This window comes from Numida meleagris, chromosome 3 (assembly GCF_002078875.1).
Source record: "Numida meleagris isolate 19003 breed g44 Domestic line chromosome 3, NumMel1.0, whole genome shotgun sequence".
NCBI lineage: Eukaryota > Metazoa > Chordata > Aves > Galliformes > Numididae > Numida > Numida meleagris.
The window spans coordinates 58,302,068-58,325,621 of NC_034411.1; the positions used below are offsets into that span (position 1 = coordinate 58,302,068).

General features: G+C 37.9%; 1 protein-coding gene across 6 annotated transcripts in view; it reads left to right on the forward strand.

Moving 5' to 3' along the window:
- PTPRK (protein tyrosine phosphatase, receptor type K) overlaps positions 1-23,554 on the forward strand; it is a 397,652-nt gene that overhangs the window by 65,524 nt on the left and 308,574 nt on the right. For all 6 annotated transcript variants that reach the window (XM_021390545.1, XM_021390547.1, XM_021390546.1 and 3 more), the window contains exon 2: positions 20,149-20,271. In XM_021390545.1, coding sequence (XP_021246220.1) covers positions 20,149-20,271 — 123 coding nt within the window. The remainder of the gene's footprint in view (positions 1-20,148; positions 20,272-23,554) is intronic.

Below are 23,554 nucleotides of genomic sequence, written 5' to 3' on the forward strand. Positions count from 1 at the left end.
TGGGTATATTAGTGTACTTTCTAATACTTCTATCAATTCTAATATTATATATGTGTTTAACAGAAGAAATGCAGATGTTTCACAGCTATTTGATCTCTTATTTATATTAACATAAGTATTTTTTTTTGCAGAATAGTACTTGAAGACTGTGTAAATTAGTTGTCCTAAACTTGACTAAAGCTGTTTATTACTTTTGTAATTGGTATTTTTTGGTATTGGGTGATTTGAGAGTTACTTCTTAAATTGGAAGTTTGACATTGTGACTTGATAATTGGTCATGAAGTCATTAGCAACAGTGACAACTGCAAAATATTCCTTTTTAAATATTCATCTATGCTGATGGTTTATATAAAAAAGAATTCCATATTATTTTGCTTGGGGGGGAAATCAGAAACTAATGTAACGTCTAATGCACATTCACTGATAAATTTCTCTTTCATATCGAAATATTCATTTTTCATTTCCCTTCACTTCCTTTTTTTCATTCCTTGTATTATTTTAAAGATGCTTTTGATAGAGGAGGAACTTCCCCTCCTACCCATTCCCTTCTATTTTTAGTAGCTTGAGTTCAAGAAGGTTGCTGCATTAGAAATGTTAGCATATGTGAATAGCCCCTGTATGCATAGTAACTCAAAGAAAATCTTCAAAAGTTTTTGTAGATTTATCATCAGTCTGGACTTAACTCCTACTGTGAGTGTTTAGTCCCGAGTAACAGCTAAACCTTATTTGACATCACTTTTTATCATGGCTGCTCTGAAAGTAATGCCTCCTGTATTACTATACTGGCCCACGACATCAGAGGTGGATGTTGGTCATGCGGCAGTAGAGGTTGAACCTTCCTGCCAATATTCTGTTACATTTCATTGCCTTGTGACAGATGGTAGCGAAGGGACAGTCTGATGGAATGGTGTCTGAAATGGAAGTGTGTAAGAAGCAAAGGTGTGGAATAGAATTCCTCCCTGCAGAAAAAATGGCACCCATTGACATTCATTAATGCTTGCTGAATGTTTCTGGAGACCAAGCAGTGGATGTGAGCACAGTGAGGCAGTGGGTGGTGCATTTCAGCAGTGGTGACAGTGGGTCATCTCTGCTGGTACAGATTTCTACGAGCATGGCATGAGGGCTCTTATTCATTGCTGGAGAAAAATCCATAGCTTATGATTCCGGCTATGCTGGACAGTAGTGTTTAGTAGCTGAGAATTTGCTCTATCAAATAGTGTTATTGTGCTCTTTGTATCTCTTGTTGCTTTGCTGGAAATAAATAAGAGGCATTACTTTTGGAGTGACCTACATGCATCTTACATGATGAGTGAAGTCTATGGCAGAACTCCTTCCTAAAGCAGAATTGTATTATTCATCTTCTTCTTGCTTTTCTTCAACTGATGCTTTCTCCTTAAGTTCTTTGCATCAGCAGCAATGTTCAGTGGTCCCTCCTTATAGGCAAAGTCAAAAAAAAATAAAAAAAATTGTTCATAATTATGATGACTCTTTTCTTTCAGGTACATATTACAGTGCTGATGTTTGCAGCTTGCAGAGATGTAATATAATTTATTTTTCATTATGAAATATTGTTGTGTAATGGCAGCTGTTAGGAAGTCTAAAGCAAAGGGGTCACTTCAGAATGTGACAATTGATGCAATGATTCACTGACGTGTTTTAGAACACAGTAAGGTGGCAGTATTGGGGACTATGAAGTCACTGTCCAGGTGAAACTTATCTGCTAATGATGATGATTTAATCCGTGTTTTCTAAATGATAGGCTCCTTAATGGATTTGTTTTTAATAAGTCTTCTAGATTTTGGGTATTTATTTTATCCTTATTTAATATTTAGAAGTACTTAAAAGTGTAAATTGACCATTACTTTTTAAACTGTGACTTGTGGCTTGAATAGAAAAATTAGAAATTAAATGTTCTTTATTTTTTTCTGGAAAAAAAAATCTTTTGACTTCTACTCTTCACGGTCTACAGCTACAAATATAGATGATCTCTTCAGAGGAAGGAAAAATGGAACTGAAGCAATTAAGTCTAGCATATGAATCAGTAGCAGGAGATTTAAAGGTGACCTGAAAATGTTGATTGAATAAACATAATCCTAATTCACTTACAGCTGTGTAATTTAAAACTCAAATGAGATCCTCCTGTGCTTACTTTCTTAAATTGTGATTGAGTTTCTGTTTTTTTAGACTTAAAACTAGTAAAGTAAATGACTATCAAAGGATGTAGCTGTCCAGTTGTTCCTGAGGGAAAAACTAAACTAAACACGAAATTTTGAACCCTCATCACAGTGGCATCGATACTTAAAATCAAAACTAGTTGATCTAAGGAAAAAGGTCCATAGCTTTTCCTTTTTTTATTATGTTAACTGTTTCTAATTGTCTTTCAGTATTTTTATGTGATTATGTGAAAACCAATCATACTTCATCATAGAGGTTGGAAGAGATCTTTGGAGATCATCAAGTCCACCCCCTGTGACAAAGCAGGTTCTCTGTAATATAGTCTTTTGTATTTCCTCTGTGCTACATAAAAATATAATGATGATGGGGATTGCCCCACATTTTTAATTTTTTTTGTAAAACCCACTGCATGTTAGTATTGCTATTGCATTCCATGACAAAGTATTTTTGAGGATTAGGTGAGATCCTAACTTTCAGTATTTGTCTTTGTTGTTTGATTGGGAGCCAGTTAAGATTCTCGTTGCTTTTAGTATTATTAATTGCATAACTATAGGGTGATAGTCACTTGCCTTGGAAATATTTTTCTTGCCTAACATTTTGTTTGCCAAGTATGATGATGGATTGGGATTTTCTTTTTTTTCCCAAACTGAATGCTGGAAGACCTAAAATATCCTCTGGCACTTAGTTCTCTTCACTTTTTTGTTCCCAATTAACTAACATATTAAAGCTTTTTATATTTCTAGTATTTTTTCTTTTGGAATTTTATATTTTCCTGATTAATGCTTTAAATACAGTAGTATTGAATGAAGTACATGGTCTAGGAGAGGGTAGAAAAATATTTCTGGTAATAAAGTTTCAAATTTCATTACTGCTGTTGCTGATACATGTGCAGAAACCAAGTTGTAGCAATTCTGGAAATTAAATTTCTTGCGTTAGCTCATGACCTCTGGTTTGAAGCCTGTCCACTGGGAGGCTGCTGCTTGTTGGAACTGCATGCAGATGTGCCAGCCTTTCTTTCCAGCTGGAATCCAGCTGGGACCAGTACTGCCTCCCTGCTGCAAGGGCGCATCTGACAGTCGCATAAATGGTTCAGGGACATTCTGCGGTAACAAGGAAGGGAAGAACCTGGTTGTTGAGTGCTATTTTAATCCTCTTCAAGCATGTCCCATCATTTCTTCCAGTGAGTTATCCCTGACAAAGAGCAATGTGACAAAGCTGTTGGTGAGAAAAATGTGAGGTTTGATACCAAAACAGATCTGGGTACAATAAGTCAGATGAGCTTTCAATCTTTGCAACTATTTTTGCAAATGTATATCCAAAGTGAACAAATGGCAGAGCAGTATGACTCAGCAGTGGCAGCTGGAGTAGAGTTGCCATCTGTGGTCTGAAATGACACTCAGAGTAGTGTGGAGTTGCGTGACAGCTAACTACATGTAGGGTAGGTGGGTCCAGAGTGATATGTGATATTCAGGCTGTGGAATAGCAATGCTCAAGAGCAGATGTCCAGAGAATGAGTGATCCCTGAGCAGATCCAATATTGCTGGTGTGTAGACTATTATCATGTTTTTGAGGTTTGTGGGGAGGGGATTGCATCCAATTGTATCAGATGGCTGTGGTATGTCAGATCGACGGAGGGTGATGCTGAGAGGTAACAGATGTGGATTGTTTTGGTGGAGCTCTTTTTTTTTTTTGGAAATGCTCTGCTACTGAGTCACAAAAGCATTACTAGAGGTGGAAAGTATGCCAACTGCAGTAAGAGTCTGCTATAGCTGCCAGCTTGTAATTCTTGGTTCCCTCAGGATAAGAAGAAGATTAAGATTAGGTACCTAGGCAGGTGTCATCATCATAGGTAACTGTACTGCAAGTAGAGAATAGCATTGGTAAGAGCTTTGAATCTTTAGAGCATTAGGATTCATATGAACTCTTTATGTTTGTTTATTATGGCTGTTTCTCTAGACACTGAAAAGGGTGCCCGGTTGCAGGGGCGTTAAACAATGGAAACAAATTGCTTAGGGGTGTTCTAGATAGCCTTATCAGTAGACTGAGCATACCTTCTAAGGAGAACAACACAGCATCAGTCATCCGCATTTTTCCACTGTGAAGTGGGATGTCCAGCTGAGGCATTTGGTACAAAGCCAGTGCTGAGAACTAGCTCTATCTTGTTGACTAGTCCTTGAGATTGATTTTTGGAGTGCCTTGCAGCAAATTCTGAGCAGTGATTTAGTTCTACAAAATATGAACGATTTTATCTTGACTTGAAGGTGGTTATTTCTGTCTCCAAATGGTGCTTATTTACCTTTGAGAGGTCTGTGGACAAGCAAAGCTTGGGATAATGGGATGAAAACAGTGTTGATATGGTTTAACTTTCCCTTGCCCCACAGTGAACACATTTCTTCCTGGTTTGCAGTACATTTACAGATGCATCTAAAACAACTACTGCGTTATTGAAGGAAGCTTATAAGCAGGAGAGGGACTGACTTTTTGTACAGTCTAATAATGATAGAACGAGGGGGAGTGGTTTTAAACTAAAAAAGGGGGAATCTAGGTTAGATGTTAGGAAGAGATTGTTTACTCAGAGGGGTGTGATGCACTGGCTCAGGCTGCCTAGAGAGGCTGTGGGTGCCCCATCCCTGGAGGTGTTCAAGGCCAGGTTGGATGGGGCTCTGGGATGGGGCCCGAGCTGGTGGGGTCAGCCCTGCCCATGGCAGGGGGTTGTGCTTGGGTGGGCTTTCAAGTCCCTTCCAACCTAAGCCATTCTATGACTGTGAATAGTCTTCCAAACAGTTGTAAAATGTCTTTCAGAGCTTGCGTATGTAATGCTGCGTCTGCCAATTTACTGTAGGGGAACTAACTTGGACTGGAAGATCAGGTGTGTTTTCTTTGAAGCACACAGGTGTAATGGTGCATGGGCGCCACGTTAACAGCTAGGCAGAAGATCCCAGTTGTTATCCAAAGACAAACTAATCACTATTGAATTGTACCTTTCCTGAAATCTGATACATGAGCATTTAACACATGCAAACATTGTGAGGCGTTGTCTCAGTTATCTCATACTAGAGAGCACTGACAACCTCTTTTTTTTTTTTTTTAACTTCAGCTAGTGAAAAACGTGTGTTGGCAAGTGTGCTATTGTTTGGTACTGTTTGTACTGTAACTGGTAGGAGATGAAAGCAGTGCAAGACTGTTGAATAATGCTGTTGGCTCTTAGTTTGGCTTCACCAGTTTTGAGATATACTCAATCCCAGAGACAGTATCAGGGCAGCTGTAGTTGCTTAAAATTGCCCTTTCAAGAGCAGTGACTGTTTGTTAACTGGCAGTACTCAGAAGGTGGTGAGGCGTTGGTACAGGCTGCCCAGAGAAGCTGTGGGTGCCCTATCCCTGGAGGTACTCGAGGCCAGGTTGGACGGGGCCTGGGGCAGCCCTGCCCATGGTGGGGGGTTGAAACTTTATGATTTCTAAGGTCCCTTCCAACCCAAACTGTTATGTGATTCTGTGTTTCTATACTCATTTTGCCAGATGAGACAATCTGACTTAAAGTGAACGATGTTGGTAACTCAGCAAGTTGGGGCTCTGTGAACTGGAGACCTGTGGCAACTGTAAGCAGGAAACCTAGCCAGGCACATGGTTTGCTGCCCATTTTCAGCACTTGGTGCACTCTGGTCTCTCTCTATTTGCATCTCCCTTATTCCTAACAATGGGATTGTGTCATTTTTCTGGCACTTGTTTGACCCCTCATTCCCCCTCCCCCTTTGCCTTCCAGTTTTTTTTATGGGCTAAAACAGAGGAAAAATAAATTCAACAAAAGGGAATAATTTCCTCGCAGTTGCTGCCACTCGTTCTGTTGAGATGAATTGGCTGCCTTTCTGTAAGTGGGCATAAACAGCAAATGGCTACAGAATTAAGTTTCACTTCCTCTCTCCATTTTAACAGAAAGAAAGTGGAATACAGCCAGTGATGGGCTTAGAGAGTCTTTTCAGCAGTACTGTGAATAGATAAGAGTGGTAGAAGATGCATTTGTCAAGGGTATAGAGGAGATGCTGAAGTGATTGGGTTAAGGGGAGATGAAAGCTTGGAAGAGTTACAGAGAAAGTGTCTGGGAGAAGTGTTTTAGTTACCTTTCAAAAATGAGACATAGCTGGAGAGAAGGACATGGGAAGAGGCTTGAATGCAGATGTGAGTGATGGATGATGGTGTCTGTAACACTTGAGAGGGGAGGTGCTGACCTGAGTTCAAGATGGGAGGAAGGGAGCAAAAGGGCCATTGTAACTGTGTTGTGCTGCTCATGATAGCCAGACATTGTCAGGAAGGCAACCTGAGATAGTGTTTAGGCAGAGGAGAAAGCTTTGGATTGGGGGTATGTTGGAGTCAACTGTATAGAAAAAATATTTGCAGGTGCTTTATGAAAGACTATAGCCAAAGTAAGATGCAGATGAGAAAACCTGGAGTCCATATTTGTCATTTTGAAGTGTATGCAAATCCTCAGAACTGTGGGAATCAAAAGGGGACAGAATCTCACAGTGACAATGGGTGACATGAATTTGTTTGCATTTAACCCAGTAATTTTATTAGTCTAAATCTGACGCTTCTTGTTCCTTATGAAAGTGCGATTGACCAACTGTGGTGGTAGAACAAAACACTTTTGTTTTCCTACTGCTTCCTGCTTTTTGGGGGAGATTATGGCATAAGAGAAGGGGTAGGGGAGGAAGATTTGGTCTCACCTTAAGGCTGTTTTTTTCTTTCTTTTAAATGACAAATTACGTATATTCCTCTGGGACTGCAGTGTTGCAATTTAAAATGAGAAAATTTTTATTATGCTTGTTACTTTATTCATTGCATCTAGATTATGTGTTGGTTATTAAATATTGATTTTTTTATTGTATTAAGCATTTTTATGCTTTTCTTGCATTCTGCTCTTCATGAAATATTTTCTTCAGCCTGTGTAGCTTTGCATTATGACCTGTGCTTTAACTTTAAGTGATATCTTGCTAGTGCAGAGCCAATTTTTAGCTTTATTTATGTTACAGTCCTGAAAAATTAAAAAATATTCTTCCTTGACTTTTTTTTGTGGGGTGATTTCATTTATTTATTTTTAATATATCTATTGACATGTAATGCAGGCTCCAGGACACATGGCCCACTGAAATAATTTACATTTGTTCTCTGAGGTTTAAAAAAACTCTTCAAATATTTTCTCCTTCCACAAATATTTCAGTTTCAGATGACATATAGTAGAAATTTTAACTCATTCTTGGTCTTCTGCTGCCTTGTTGTGTTTTTAGAAGGTAGCTGCATCTCTTTCCATTCACTACCAAACTGCCTCTCTTTATTTAGTGATGTACTAAGAAGTAAATATTTTGTGATATACACATTTTTATGACTACACTAGCAAAGGATGACTGAAAAGTTGTGAGATTATAGGTGTGTAATATTTCCACAAATTCTTGTTGGATGTATAAGTGCCTTGTCTGGCTTGGAAAAAAAGGAAGTAGTAAGAAGAGCCAGGTTTAAGATCTGCACCCTGCTCTCCCTCCCTCCTTCCCATTTTTATTAGATGGGAACATGGAGTAAAGAACATACTTCAGTACTCTGAAGAGTGAATCATATGGAAAATATAAAATGTAGCATCCTTTCTGGAGTTTAGTTAGTTTTATGACTGCATCTTCAGTTACCAAGTTCTCAAGTAGGAAAGAAAAACCAGCTAGGGGGCTATGAATATACAGATATGATGACAGTTGTTGAGGAAAGTACCACATGTGTACCTTTTAACTTTATTTTATCGCAGTGGGTCTACATCTACATTACGAACTCCTTCTCAGAATCATACCATAGCCATTTTCTTGCAGAGGCCCGTGTATGCTGCCCAGCACTGGAGCCTGCTGCTGATTGATTGTGTCAAGATAGAGCAATGTGAAATTACCAGCACACACCTTCAGATACTAGGCTTCTTATAACAATGTGTATACAAGACATGACTACCCATGAGTTCTTCAATACTGATTTGTGTTGTGATTCTACTATTACTCTGCAGTGCTGTCTTCGATCTATCATGACATTCTTCCCTTATACTAAATACTTAAATGTCACCATTATCGGTTAATCTCTAAGCCTTGTTCATTTGTGCTGTAATCTTTAGGAGCTTAAAAACAGGGCAAGAGATCTGAATGAGGCAGCTCTGTGGGAGTTACAAAGTTAGAAAGAAATGTTCTGAAGACTTTTCTTAATTTTTCCTTAAATTCCAAGTTTTTAATTACTTCTTAACCTGTATTTAGAATCAAGCTGATATTTTCATGAAAATACCTAATTCATCTGTGAAAGACTGAATAATAGTTGTCTGCTCAGAGCCTGTGGTTGGTAGCCTAGGAGTGACTACAAAGACAAGCCATAGTTTTTGTCCTGGGCTTGTATTCAATATGTAACATAAGTGGAGACATTTTTACTTGTGCTGAAATTATAAGATTGTATGGATCATGTTTCTCTGTTCTTCTGTTCATTCTTCTATAGTGCTTTCAGCAGCATATCTGTACAATGTGATTGTGATAGGTGATTGGTCTAGCACAGGATTCATCTAACCTTTGGACTTACCTATATGCTGTTTCACAAATTCACCCCAGTGAGAATATTTCTATGTTTAAGAGGTGGAGGGATTAAATACAAGTTGAGTCTGCTTTAGTAATACTATAATCTGTTTAAGCATTCCTGTAGTACTTATTTCTGTTGAAACTATGGTGCAGATTTGGAGATGAAAAAATATAAGTTTCAAATCCTTGTGATCAAGTTAACGGGGAGTCAGAATAAGTTTTTCTTTGGTAAATTGTAGCAGGTACACATTTTTGATTGTAAAATTTCTACCCTTTAGTAGTGATTTCTTGCAAAAGCTTTATGTGCATACTGCAGTTTTTCTGGAGAGTGTAATTTTTATTGCATGAATTAAGTTTGATAGCATACCAGGTAAGCTTTGTCCAAAATAATCAGAGGTCTTGTTGAAGACTAATTGTAATGATGTTGAGTGAAGAGACACATGATATGCTTACATGCACAGTTTGTAGTTAATCAGTCTACAGCACTGTGAAGTGATTTGCCCACAAATCCTGACCCAATGTCAAGAAGGAAAGAAAGTTGTTTGCATCCTTTTTGTGTGCTGTGTGTTTACTAGTTTTGCTGCCAGAGGACTCTTTACTAATCTACTTCAAATATTATCCTGATAGTCTGAAATATTTTGATAAATGTTACTTTGAAGAATGAAATAACAACTAATACAAAGAATAGCTTGTGAAATGAATCATCAATTTCATGTTTGTTTTATTCTGTAGTGCGCCTTTGAAAAAATGACTTCGATTTGTGAGGCTAAAGAGGAAGGGTAGAAGGTAGAAAGACAAATCTCTATTTCTGTGTTTACTTCTCTCAGCTTATTTAATATGAAAAGTTTTTGTATGATTGTGGGTTTTATCTCATTTTTTTTCTCTGATACTTTATGTTTAAGCATGGTAGTATAGTGGACTATACTAAATTGGCCTATGTGATTGAATAATACGTTAAAACTAGTAAGGCTGTTCAGAGCTTTGTCTTGCTGTCAGCAAAAATATGAAGTATTGCTGAGAGAAACGTAAGAGGAGACTGTATTTTTAACCAGTAGGTTGGGCAAGAAGCAGGATCGAGAGAAGTACTAGCTGTTCAGTCTCCCCTCAGTTTCTGTGCAGGTGATGGGACAACTAATCTTGGAAGCCTTTTCCAGTCATGTGAAGGACAAGTGCAAATATCTAGTCCACTTGGAGGCCAGTAACTGACAGTATGCCCAAGGGGCCTCTACAGGGCCTGTTGAACATTTTCATTAATGATTTGGATGATAGGGCAGAGTGTATCCTCAGCATGTCTGATGGCCCAAAACTGGAAGGGAGTGGCTGAGAGACTGGGAGGTTACGCTGCTGTCCAGAGGAACTTCAGCAGGCTGGAGAAAATAGGTTACTAAGATCCTCCTGAAATTCAGTCCTGCACCTGGGTAGCAACAACCCTACTCAAGGGTTTATGCTGGGGGCTGCCTGGACGTGGTCCTGGGCAACCTGCTTTGCGTGGCCCTGCTTGAGGACAAGTTGAAGCAGTTGAACCCAGAGGTCCCTCACACCTCAGCCGTTCTGTGATTCTGTAGATAGGGGGGCCTGTACTCCTGAAATCTGTCATGTGCTGCTCTGCATCTTAGCAAGTCTTCCTCTAAATTTGAAGACTTTATTATTTCCTATGTAGAAATCTTACCTGTGTTTTCAGAAGACGTTTTACGTTGCTCTTCTTTCTGGCCTTTCTTTCGTGGGAATATTGCTGGAGTGCATGAGAAGGTTTGAAGTGCAAGATATTGATTAAAATGACTGTTTTCTTATTATAAAATGAGAAACTAAAGCATTAACTATAAAGGGTACAGGCGTTTCTAATGTAAAATTTGATTTTTAGTTCAGCGGTGCCTCTGCTAGAAAATGCATTGGATCTCAATATTGCACTTTACCCCCTCATTCATTTGCCTGACTTCTGTGATTCATTGCTAGTATAATTCTTCTTGTATCTTCATGTCATATCTTCAAAGAACTCCTCAGAGAGCTTCTTGTTATCCTTTCTTCTCATGACTCTGAAATCATACTGTGACTGAGTTCTTCAGTTGTCTCTCCAGCTTCTTGGTCTTAGTTCCTTCAGTGGCTTCAGAAATGACCTTTTGTAACAGCTTATGTTATTTTTAGCATCAGAGCCTTTTCTATTATCTTACATTTAATTTGATCTTCCTTTTTGCATGACCACTTAATTTTATTTGCAATCTCATCAAAACAGAAGTCTTCAATTTTATTAAAAACGCTACGTGTTTCCTAAGTTCTCAGAGTATAGATAGATGCTACTGGAAAACTCATTTAATTGTCACTGTTCTCTCCACCTCAGTTCCTTGCTTTGTCCTATCGCACCTTCACACCTAACATATGTTCTTTTTAATTTTTTTCCACACCGCTCGCCCCATCCTCATTTTCTTTTTACTTAGGAGTTTATTGTCCTGTTACTGGGCTTTCTATTTCCCCATCATTGGTAATGGCAGGAGCAGAGAGCAATTTCTGTAATTGCTTTACCTAATGCTCACCTCCTCCTAGGAAGTCCTCAACTTCCATGTTGGCTATATTACTTGTGAGCTCTTTGTCCTTCTGTTCCTTGAGACTGACCCTTTTATAGTTCAGTTGGTATAATTTGTGTGTTCTTTCCTCATTTGTTTGTCTGGCTTCTGCAATGATGCTGTGGTAGCTTCTGATACTTTGTCAACCTCGTATAAGTCTCCTTTTTATTTTGGAAAAAAATAAAATAAACTTATGTTCTCATCTCTTGAGCAAAATTTTGATACCTGTATCTGCTCATGATAGATGATTTTTAGTACAGATTTTAATTAACCTGTTTTTCCCTTCTCACCTTATTTTATGATTAAACTGTCAATGTTTTAATGGAGCAGGGGATGTACATGTTAGGCCTGCTTTTTTGGTTGAATTGCTTATGTATTTAGTAGAGTTAAAAGCTTAGCTGTAAACTTTTTCTTTCCTTCTTTCAGCTTTTTTATCTTGGAGAGCAGGCTATAAAATAGCATCACACTCTGAATCTATAGAAAATTTTGTGGTTAAATGTAATGAATGTTGGGCTGTCTTCATTCAGCATTCCTACTGAGTTTAATTGCATTCTTATCTGTTCACATTTAGCAGCAAATTGTGAGAACATTTAGGAGAAATGCCAGAGACTGTGATATCTACATAAGATTTTCTATAAATAAGTACTAACAGTGCTTTGAAAGAAGGCGTTATTTTCAGAAGTAGCATTGCAGTATCACATGTCCATAAAAAGTCAAAGTGATTGATTTTATTTTGAAGCTCTCAATTGTCTTTGAAGTCATGCAATTTACTTACTGGCATTTTTGTGATTATTGGTGGAGTCATGAAAATATGACATGACTTTCCCTCACCCTGTCCCCCCCAGTTATTAATATTCAAACAGTGTAACTCCTTGTCAGCAGTGCAATTGGTCAGAATTCTATTCAGTGCACAGGAGGAATACTAATGCTTGCAGCCTATGAGCTGAAATACCGAATATCTTTGGTGTTTTGTGGATGTTAACTCTTCTGTATCAATGAAGATCTTTTAATCATTTCATGAAACCATTAAAATCTCTTCATGGTTTTAGAAATACCTAAAATCACTTAAATGATCTCTAGACATATGACCGTTTGCTCTATGTTGCCTTTCTTATGACAGATAAGGATGAAGGAATCACAAGAAACAACTGTGTCTCTCCACAGCTAGCTGTTGTTGCCTCTACAGTACAGAACAGAAAAGTTCTTCTTCCCTGGAGAACAGAAGGAAATTTAAAGGCACTGTTGTTCAGGTTAGAGTTTTGCCTAGCTTAGAAACTGAAAGACAGATTGTGTAATGGACACTAATCTTCTACTTTTGATTCTTTCCTATTTTTCCATTGTGTTCACTGCTGGTAAAGCGTGGAAAAATTTCATGTGGGCTCTGTGTTGTATCTTCTTAAAATCAGAGGTGAAGACAGCTTTTCCACACTTGGTATAGAGGGAAATAACCTAATTTAATAGAAAGTATCTAATAAATGGCATGGTCAGGTTGGCCGCATCTAACTTCAAGTCTTCATCCTCTCCTAGAATTTGAGGTTAGAATAAATGTTGCAATTAATGGTGACGCCTTTTCCTGAAGGTGGTAGGAAAGGGTATCTGCCTGAGGCTTCCTGCATTCTATGTAAATTGCACCTAATATTTCTCAAATTCCTATCTTTTTGTTTCTAAAATAAGCTACTACATATTATTAATAAGGAATACAGAAGGCAGATTCAAAATGGAAAAAACTATAGGTGGGACCTCTTTAGGCTTTTTGTTTTGCTTGTATTAGTTATGGTACTACTTATGCCTGTTTCTGGATAGGGCTGGTTTTTAGTATCAAGGTGATTCATATGTAGTGATTTTGTGAGTTTTCTGAAATATTTGCAGTGATACTTTAGATTATTTAGACTGTTGTTACAGAAAAGTCTAGTAATGAGAAAAAATAACTCTAACTGGGAATAATTAAGTATATTTCGTGTTAAGCTGCCGGCATTTGTTTTGCAGTGGTGCATCCAGATGAGACCTGGAGTTCCATATTCAAATTAAGAGGGTGATTAAAACATACTGGTAATAGAAACAAAGCTAGAAAATTGTAAAAGGTGTTTGCAGGTAATTGAGTTTCCTGGGTTGTTATTGCTCTTAAATGTAATCAGTCATGTTTTGTGTAATGAAATAAGGTACTGCTGCGGAGAAGATAAATATTGTGAGTGTTTGGTATGACTTCTTTCTGTAGTAAGGGAGAACTTGTCATTTTCTTCAAGAGCTACTGTTTTCACTGTATTTTTTTTAAAAATTAAATAGCATCTCTGATGTATTTTTTAAATGGCATAGGTTAATTAGGGTTATTTCAGCTACATTTTAGTAGGCAATGCTGAGCATAAACATTTAAACAGAAGTCTTTAATACTTATTCTCAAATTGCTTAACATAGTATATTCCAAACAGGTATATGAATGCTCTTTATGAGCATATGAGCTCTATATGAACGTGCTTTAGAACACTTGTAATAGCAGTAAGGTATTGCCTTGAGAAGATGAAAACATCCAGTGCGTTGAGGGATACCGTGATAGGAATAGGTAAATTAATGTGGTAGATGGGTGATTTTTTTAAAAGCAATACCTGTTCCTGGATATATGACCGATGAGAGACCTGATACAGTGCCTCTACTCTCTTCAAACGTTGAATTCGCCAATCAATGTGAGCAAAAAATTAAATTTTCACAGGACTTTTATCTGACATGCCAGATAAACATAATTTTCTACTGAGTTCTTACCATGGGGCTATCTACTTCGATAGATTTAGAGCTAGTCATTATCCTTTTACAGCAGGTGGTAGAGAAAAATAAAAGCATGCTATTGAATAAAAGGAACATTTTGTTCCAACTAGTCATTTGAACTCGATGAGAAAAGAGTATTTTGTTCCTCGTGTGACACCTTCATACATACGAGTCTCAAAGAAACTATTGGTAACAGATCCATATGTAAAGCATAAAGCTGTGATGAGGAAAGCTTGTTGTGTGCCTGTAGTACTGCCATTCGTTCATACTGGATTTTTTTCCCCCCTTTCTCTTAGTCATCTGCTTAGTTTTGGTGGATGAACTTCTGGCTATGTAACTAGCTCTTTAAAACTGAAGAATGTGACATTTAAGATGTTACTAGCAGGGTTTGCATAACACCAGAAATAGTCACATGCAATAATAGATCTCAGAAGTAAACTGTAAATGTGGGTTCTTTCTGCTGCTGTACTATACATGTCATTCTGCGGCAGAACAAATCCTTTGTAATGCTGATAGGTAGTGAGCATTAATTAAAAAAAAAATAACGTAGAATAAAAATCAGTTAGCCTTAGAAACCAAATCAGGTACACAGATTTCCTATCTCTCTATCCTGGTACCACAACTAGAAGGTGCAGTTGTCATTCTTGGCTTTGTTACTAGTTTCTGAAACTTATTGCCAGGTTTGGCAAGAATGTCCTTGAGACTTCCAGTCCTTCAGTGCTGTTACTGTAGGAGACTTCAAACTTCCTGTTGTTACGTATAATGTTGTATCCCTTTTTTAAAAAAATTACTTTAAATTCTGTAAATGGGATGACATAAGACAAAGAAACATATTTTTTGTTGGATTGGAAGCATTAAGGCCAGATATACACTCCTTCCTCCCACTCCCTATTCTTGAAGGTCTTTTTTTAAAAGATGGTATGAAGTATGACCAGTAAATGTGTTATTCTTCATCAGCTAGTCTTATTGGTTGGTATTACTTGAACATTTTGTGTATATATATATTTGTACTATTGCTTTCCTGAGTATATTTTAAAGGGCACTGGAGTTGTTAATGTCTAATTAAATATGAAAACTGGCAAACAGAATTTTTAGGTGGTATATGGGAGTAGTTTTGTTCATCCAGAAGTCATTAGATCTCCAGTATAGTAATCCTATAATGGCGCTCCTAGTAACTTCTAAGGATACAGCAAATTTCTTGGAATTTTGATGTGCAGATCATGTGCAATTGACTGTTTCTGTTTTAAACAGTACAAGTCATGTGACCCCTAAGGGTGGTAGTGTAAACACTTGATTTGTTAAAGACAATTAGTTCAAAGCCTGAATCACTTTTCTGACATCAGCTGGTGACCTGGAAGGCCACAGGAGAGTTGTACAGGATATCCATTTATTTATGGGAGTTACTGACACGTTCTTGTCTTAGCCTGTAGCAAGTTCCTTTTTTTAATAACCTGGTGGGGGGGAAAAATGATTCAGTTCATCTTTCCTGGGTTGATATGAAAAGGTGTAGGAGAAATTGGAATTGGAGCAGTGCCAGCACTGAGTATTGCTGCTAAAGAAATATCACAGTAATACTTCAAAAATGCCTTTAAATTTGAGTATCTTTAAATATTTTTAAAGATGTTTAAACCTGAATAATATGATTTATATTAAGTTTAAGTTAATCTTAGGGACTGTAAGGTTGAATTTAGGTTAATCTCAATGACCTTGTTATTTAGTGGAGCTTTAATTTCTTCTTCTAGAATGTAGCATGAGATATATCTTTTTTTTTCCTATAATGAACATTAAAGATTCTTTATCTTTTATAAATGAAAATGGGCATGTGGTCAGGAAATTTTTATGAGGCTGGCATGATTTATCACTTCTCTTTTTGAAGGATGTTGGCAAGGAAAATGTGAGAGTTCTAGGTGTGTTTAACTTGAAGTTCATAGCACAGCGAAGGTTAGAGGGGGAAAAATGATGGAAGTAGTGAATTGTTGGCTTGCTTGGCCTCTGTGGTATGTGAATGTTTCACAAATATCTCCTCAAAAACTGAACAAATCAAGTTAACCTAACGTAATGTCATGGTTTTATGTTTTTTTTTCATCCATAGGTCTGGGATATTTGACAAAGTAACCATCCAGATTTAAAATTCCTTCTGTTTTCCAAGCTTTTGAAACAGCAGTGCTGTTGACTGACTCTCTGCTGGACTGCTTGATTTTTCTTTATGCTGAATTCATTGTTGATGCCACTGCTGTGACCAGAGGTGTGGCGGGTCATGGCCTCTGCTTCTCTGGGGCCTAGTCTGGAGCTGCCCCTCAGCAGAACCCTGTCTGGCCTTTCTGGACCGTGCCCACAGCTGATGGCAGCATTGTTTAAGGGAGGAGATGCTGTCTGCCTTCATGCTAGTCCCCAGGCCCATGCCAAGCTGTTGAGATTGGAGTAATAGTTTGTATTGCTTTGATCCTGACACTGCCTTTTCCTTCAGCTTGATGTTAGGATTGTAAGGTAAATCTGGATTTAGGCACTGCAAGCTCCAAGGGTGTTTGAATGCCAGTGCTGTGTACCTCCTGCTGGGATATTGAACGGGGTACACAAATCAATGTTTGCAGCATGCTGCGTGTGCTGATAGGTATGCACACATTCCAGTAGCAGGGTAGTGTTGGAGATAAATTGCAGCAATGTCAGCTGTAGCTAAAAGAAGGTGGTGGTGATATGTAACTGGTAAGTGCTTGGTAGTGTAGTAGCTTTTTATCGAGTTTTAGGGAAAATTGCAATTGTCTGAGCTGAAGATTTCTAGCTTGTCATTTGGAGAATATCAGCAGACTCTGCAGAATATTGGGCAGGAGATATTAGTGTGTATTTGATTTCAGCTGCTGAACCTCATTGGAAGGTACTGAATGTTCATCAAGTTGATCTGCTTTTTTGGTATGAACAGTGCTGGTACATTATTGTGAATAGTGGCTCAGGAGGTGAGTTAGGATGCTAAGAAATCCTGACCCATGGAGTATTTCTGTCAGATATGGTTTTAGGCTTGAGTGGTTAAAGATAAACTCTCTTCAAAACTGGACTTCAAATGTATATATTACTACAGGTTTCATCTGCCCATCGTCTCTTCTTGTGTTTTCCACACAGCGTGTTCCATGTACGTTATCACTTAATACCAAGGGTTGCTCAAATAGCATGCAGGCAGTGGGCAGTTAAGACAGGGGAGATCTAAAAGTGATTTAAGTAATAAGAAATAATGTGCAAGGTGTTTAAAATGCTTTGCTGTGTTATACTAAATAAATAGCTACAGCAGTGGCTTTTACTTGACATTTATAGGCAAGTAAAGTTGTTGGTAGGAGGAGGAGATGTACCCCATGAGGGGAAGCCATTGGTTTAGGCAGTTGTTATCCAGGGTGATTTTGCAGCTGGTCAGTGGTCCACCTTGATTAAGTTTGTTGGTGTGTATGCAATAAATAGAGACTTACTTTTTTTGTTGATGTAGCAGTGGTGTGCTGCACATGAGGAACTTCTTCTTGCCTGCTGCCTAAAAACAGGCTCATTGTTATTGCTAATCAGAGTCCTGATAACTAAAATTAATAGTGGGCACAAAGATGAGCAATTAAGAACATTCATCTTCCAAATGAGTCTACAAGATTCATTGGTAGTTTAAATTTATATACTGCGGGCACGTAAACCATTAAAAAGTGTAATGGGTGCCCCGCAGGCATGTGCTTCAAAGCCATATGTCATTTTGGTGCTGGGATGGCAGACAGTGGTAACTTCCCTTTAAGGGAAACTACTATTCATTTATCAATTATATGCCAAAGGGAAATGTACGTTTTTGCTGTAGAACGATCAGGACAGTGTATTCGAAGTTAAATGAAAGAACAAGATTTATATTCTAAATCTTTCTGGCTTTATCATGATAGATGTTAATTCGAAAAGTCTCTTGGTGATAATAGGGCATTGGAGTTGGAACTTTTAAGGACATAAATGTTACACTGATGCATAAATATTTCTCCTTTTGTACTTCTCACTGACAGTGACACTGATGTAGTAATCAACTTAGTATAGAATGTGAAATATTGGTTCAGTTTTTGTTGTTGTTGTGCTTATGTTGTCACAGTGTAACATTTGAGAAAGTTTTGCTGAAATGGAGCTGAACTTGAAGCTGTAAGGTTTCATGATACAAGGTATTAACAGGAATTTTTCTTCAGCATGGAGATTTCTTTGCCCTCCTGGTGTCCTCAGGCAACCGGTACACTGGTTAACAAGTGGGCAAAGGGATGTCCTCAGTGGTTTTTGGAGGAGAGGAGTAGAATTAGCTAAACCTCAGGCTGTTTTGTCATTTTGAATATATGACAAGTTCTGAATGAATTTCATAACTATGGGAATTGAAGTTCACTCTCAGTGAAGATGAAATATAATCTCATTTTAGGACACAATCTAGATCTGCTGATGAAATTTAGTAAAATGGGCATCTCCTGATATGGTCACTTTGATTTTGCGTACTCTGTGCCTCTCATATGAAAGTCAAACACTCCTTTGTGGTTAGGTAAAAATATTTTAACCTTAGTTTAGTGAAATGCATGCCCAGTCACCCTCTCCTTGTTTTCTGGCTAGTCCTTGTTCCAGGCTGTTGGTGTGTTGTACAGAAGGCAGCACTGACTATAGCTCTTCATTGTCATTCTCCCTGTTTTCCATCTGCATCATGTTTTCTTCTGGGCTGTAGCGTGGGCTGCTGAGAGCATTCACCAGGAGTTGGAGGTGCCTCATCTGACTGTGAAACTGATATTTACCATAATGTTCTATTGTTTGTTCTTGGGAGCTGTAGTATTTTTCCTGTATTTTGTGTTTTAAAGTCGGATGGACTATGAAATAAGAAGAAAGACTCTGTTATTCTTCAGGTGTATCTTCTGGCTTAAACCAGAAGCAGGAGCAAATTTTGTTGCAACAACAGCTGTTAATGGGATTGATATAACCAACTACTGAGGACAGGGAGGAGAGGATATGTGAAATTTCTCCTCTGATTTCCTGGAGATGTTTATCCCTTGAGTTCTTAAATAACTTTTCCTGGATTTCAAAATACAGTCTAAATAAAGAGAAATGGTCTGTGTTTTCTCTTTCACTGTTTCAATCACTCCTGCCTTTTCTGAGCAGAAGTAGCATGCTCAAGGGCTGCTTACCATGAATGGGAATAACCGATGCTTCAAAGTTGTATGCATGACACGTGTATTTTCTTGTGTTTACGCTCTACTTTTTCTTCGACTGTGTTCTTTTGATTCCTCTGTTTCGTTTGTCTCAAACCTTGATCTCTTCCTCTGATCATCACATTTTCTTCTCTCTTTTTCCCACCCCACTTAATTGCTCTCAGTGAAGAATGCAGTAAGAAAAAGCTGATTGACGTAGGATGGATGTTACTGGGTTACATAAGGTTTGGGTTTTTTCCCCTGTCCACCTTTTATATTCCTTCTCTCCTTCTTTCTTTTGCCACTTGTCCTCATAACTTTAGTTGTAAAGTTGTCATATCTGTTGTTCGTGTAACCCTGAGAAAGTGCCTTTAATTTGCATTGTAATACTTCATTGATTTAATAAAACAAGGTTATCAAATACGTTCTGCAGCAGTTATTTCATTTCTAGGTAACTTTAATTGTGCTGACTGCCTTTGTTTTGGGCACAGTATTTATTTCCTTCTAGTTGGTGTTTGGACTGCTTATGCTTTCGGTCTATCAGAGTTGTTGACTTGAACTGTTACTTTTGTAGCCTAGTGCATTGCTTTGTTTTTCTCCTGATCTGGACAGCCCATTGCTCTCTGTCCTGCAGACACTGGGCCCTTTTTCACCTGAGCTCAGCCTGGGATTTCCTGTTCTGATGGAAGGTGCTCTTGGGGGAAACAGTCTGCATGAAGCAGAGATGTCTTACAAAAAGAGGAACACTGATGGTTGAGTTGCTTGCAGATTCTGGCTTTGTACAGACAACTTTGAGAGTTGTGTTACAAGCTGTGTGAGCTCTGTAGTTGTGCACCCAGGGCTAATACCTCGGCACAAATCTTGGAGGATCTCTACTTTTAAATAAACACAGCATTTATTACTAATAACATCTTTCTTCCATAGGGGGATGTACCTTCGACGATGGTCCAGGGCCCTGTGACTACCATCAAGACTTGTATGATGATTTTGACTGGGTACACGTCAGTGCTCAAGAGCCTCACTATTTGCCACCTGAGATGCCTCAAGGTGAGAAATCGTGTAGATACTTGATAGAATGGGCTTCTGTGTTTAAAAACTCTGGACTTCACTGAATATGGCGTTAAGGCCGTATACTGTGATCTCCACTTCAAATTTGATCATGGTGGTAATAAGAAGAAATAAAAATAACAGATATAACAAAAAATCTTGGTAATTGAGAGGCCTTCTTAGATGAAATCCCCCTTTTAAAGTGGGAGAGGGAGGGACATAGGGAAGGGAGAAAGGAAGTGAAAACTTCTTTTTTTGTTCTGCATGGAATTCCTGTTGACTCGCAGTGAAATTCTGTCTTAAATGACAGCTAACACATTGATTGAATAATTCAGGCATGTTATAGAACAAATGGTGGAAAGAAGAATAAATGCAAAAACTCATTCTGCTCCCTCTCTTCCCCCCGAAACTGATCATCATCTGAAGGTAATCAGAAAAGCTTTGATTTATGGAAATATTGCTGCTGTTAATTACTATTTAGGACAGGTAATGAATAACTGAAGAGGTACAGCCTATATGACCTTGCCTGCTCACCTTTGATGAACAGCTTAATCGGTGCTTCCTAGATAGCATGATATGCTGAGAAAATGAAAGCATTTGAAATTCAGCTACATTTTCCAATTAATAGTACATTAAGTAATTAATCATGCAGAGGAGGAAAAAAGGTCACGGCTATTTTATTTGTATCTAAAAGGTTTTGTGAAGTGAGGTATGCATGGAGGAGGAGTGGGAAATGTTGCAACGCAGGAGTGATTTAACCACTTAACCATTTATTTCCTTCTTTTAATGTATTGTTTTGGATTATTAATGATTGTTAGTATAAATGATTTTGCTTTTTAACTGCTAAATAGCTGGATTTTTCCCTACTGTGGAGTCACTGACCTAGTGCTTGTTGTTATGAGCCAAGTCTTACAAAAGAGGTTGATGTATTGAGCAAGCTCCATGCTATAATTAATGGACTGTTTGATGCTTCAAGTTGATGTAGATTTAAGCCCTGGAGCATCAGTGTTCTTGATGCTGATAGTCTTGTATTAACAAATTCAAAATAATATCTCCCTCAGGAAGAGAGAAATTAGTCACTTTTCAGTTTACATTTTTCAGAGTCTATGCATTCTGTTAAGATGGTGTGGGTATTTTAATTGCAGTGTATTTTGTAAAAATAAATATAAAAATATATATATTTATATATACATATATATAAATATTTTATATATATATATATGGTATTCTCAGACTTCAGGTACATCCTGAACAGCGATTTGAGGAATTTCATTTTGAATTAATCTAAATGACAAGATAGCTTCTTCTTGTATCTCCCAAACACCATACCTGTCATCCTTAGACAGTCTTCAGAGTGAAGTGACACAGTGCTCTCTGAATGTGGCAACTGATTTCTGTTCAGTTCTGCTACGGAACCATTTCCTATGAGTGTAGCATGCAGATTGTTTTGGGGGAGAGTTTCCTTCACAGCTGTATATGAAATTACATCTACTTGATAAAATCCAACACAACAGTGGATGTTTGGAGATGATCCAAAACATATACAGAAGAGACTCTGATTTTTATTTTTATTAAAATTCAACACTTCTTGGATCACTGTTTAAAAATTTTAATGCTTTGTAGTTGAGAACCAGACTACAAGTGAGCAGACAGTCTCATCTGTATAGATCATGCAAAAGTTCAGACTGAAGAGCTATGTTGTATCCCTATACTGAAGTTAATTTGTGCTTGGAATAGCACGTTCTCTAGACAATCTTCAATTTTATGTTAAGTTTAAGAAGGTAACACAGTTCTAAAATGAGTTGAATTCCTTTGGGCTTGAGGAAAGTGGAGCAGCAGGAGGCTAGGAGGTTCAAGCAAAGGCAGAAGGGGAAATAACTGCATGTAATGATCTGCCATGCAGGTGTTGTTTTTTTTTTAATGTATCTGACCTTGCCACTTACCGCATTTCTGTTGAAACTGTAGGTTAGAAAGCACCACTCATTAAGCAGTTGTCCCAGTACAGAATGATACGGTAATGGTGTTGCAGGTAAAATCGAACTGCTGCTGCTTTGACTTCTGCAAAATGTTTTTTTTTTTAAGCTTTAGTAAAACCAGGGATCTCCTAGGGATCAGATTAAGCCCCCTCTTTTCCTGTGCAGTCTGAGAATGAGAGAAGAGTTTCTCAGAGCAGTGGAGAAACATTTGTGCTCAGGTAGGGACTGTTGTCTCTGCGTCTCTACTCAATTTGTATAATCCTTCAGATGGTCACGAAGCTCCTTAATTCCAGTGCTGAAGTCCTCTCCATGGTCATTCTTTGTACTGCACGGAGTCTTCATCTCTTAGATCTCTTGGGACTCCAATACAATATCTTAGCCTTGTCCTTAGCAGGAGGAATATGTATTCCTTCTTCTCAGAAGGAGCGCTGTTGTAATAGTGCCAGATTCACTCAGAATCATGATAGTCATAAAACACCATATTCAATTTTCAAATGTCAATTTTTAGTTTTCAGTAACTTTGAAATGTCTTACTTTAACCTGTCCTTTTTTGTCTCTCCTTTTCTTTGTTTTGTCTTGTTTCTTCAGTTTTTAAATGGGAAAAGAGAGAATTTGGGGATTGAGGTTTCTTTTGATTCTGTTTCTTTTGACTTAAAAGAGAGGTTTAACTTAGTGTTTTGCTTTGGAGAAGGATAAATAGGAAATTTCAGACCTAATTGCACATACTTTGGAGGGCTTTGAAAATGTGAAAGCTTTTCGTAATGGAAAACATAGTAATCATTATTGGTAAGACAAGTGTAATTACGTCTGAGTAATTAATGCAACTTCAGATTTTTTTATAATGACCTACATTGCATTTCCCAAATTATCAGTGAAGGCAAAAGCCATTTCTGTTATGGGAAAAGTGCAGTGTATGATGATTAATTTAGAAATAAAATGAATGTGTAGAGCAGGTGGTTGTGTACAGCTTTAAATAACTTCTAAATTGTTAGAACTGCTGCTTACATGCTAAAAACCTTTGGATTACTTGTTAAAACCTTGGAAAACTCCTGTTATCCAAGGTGTGATATAAAAGTGACTGTGCTAGATTAAGCTAAAGATTTGCTGTTTTTGAGGGAGCCTGTTAACAGTTGCCTAAGGAAGGCTATAGAAAAGGACAAGTGTGTGATGATAATTGAGAGAACATGCTGAGGACTTTTCTCCTGCTTGGCTTTAAGGAATTTCTTCAAACAGAAACTGTCTCTGTTCCTAATGTTCTCAATGAATTCATGTTTTTCCCTTCTTGCTTTACACTCCGTGGGCTCCTA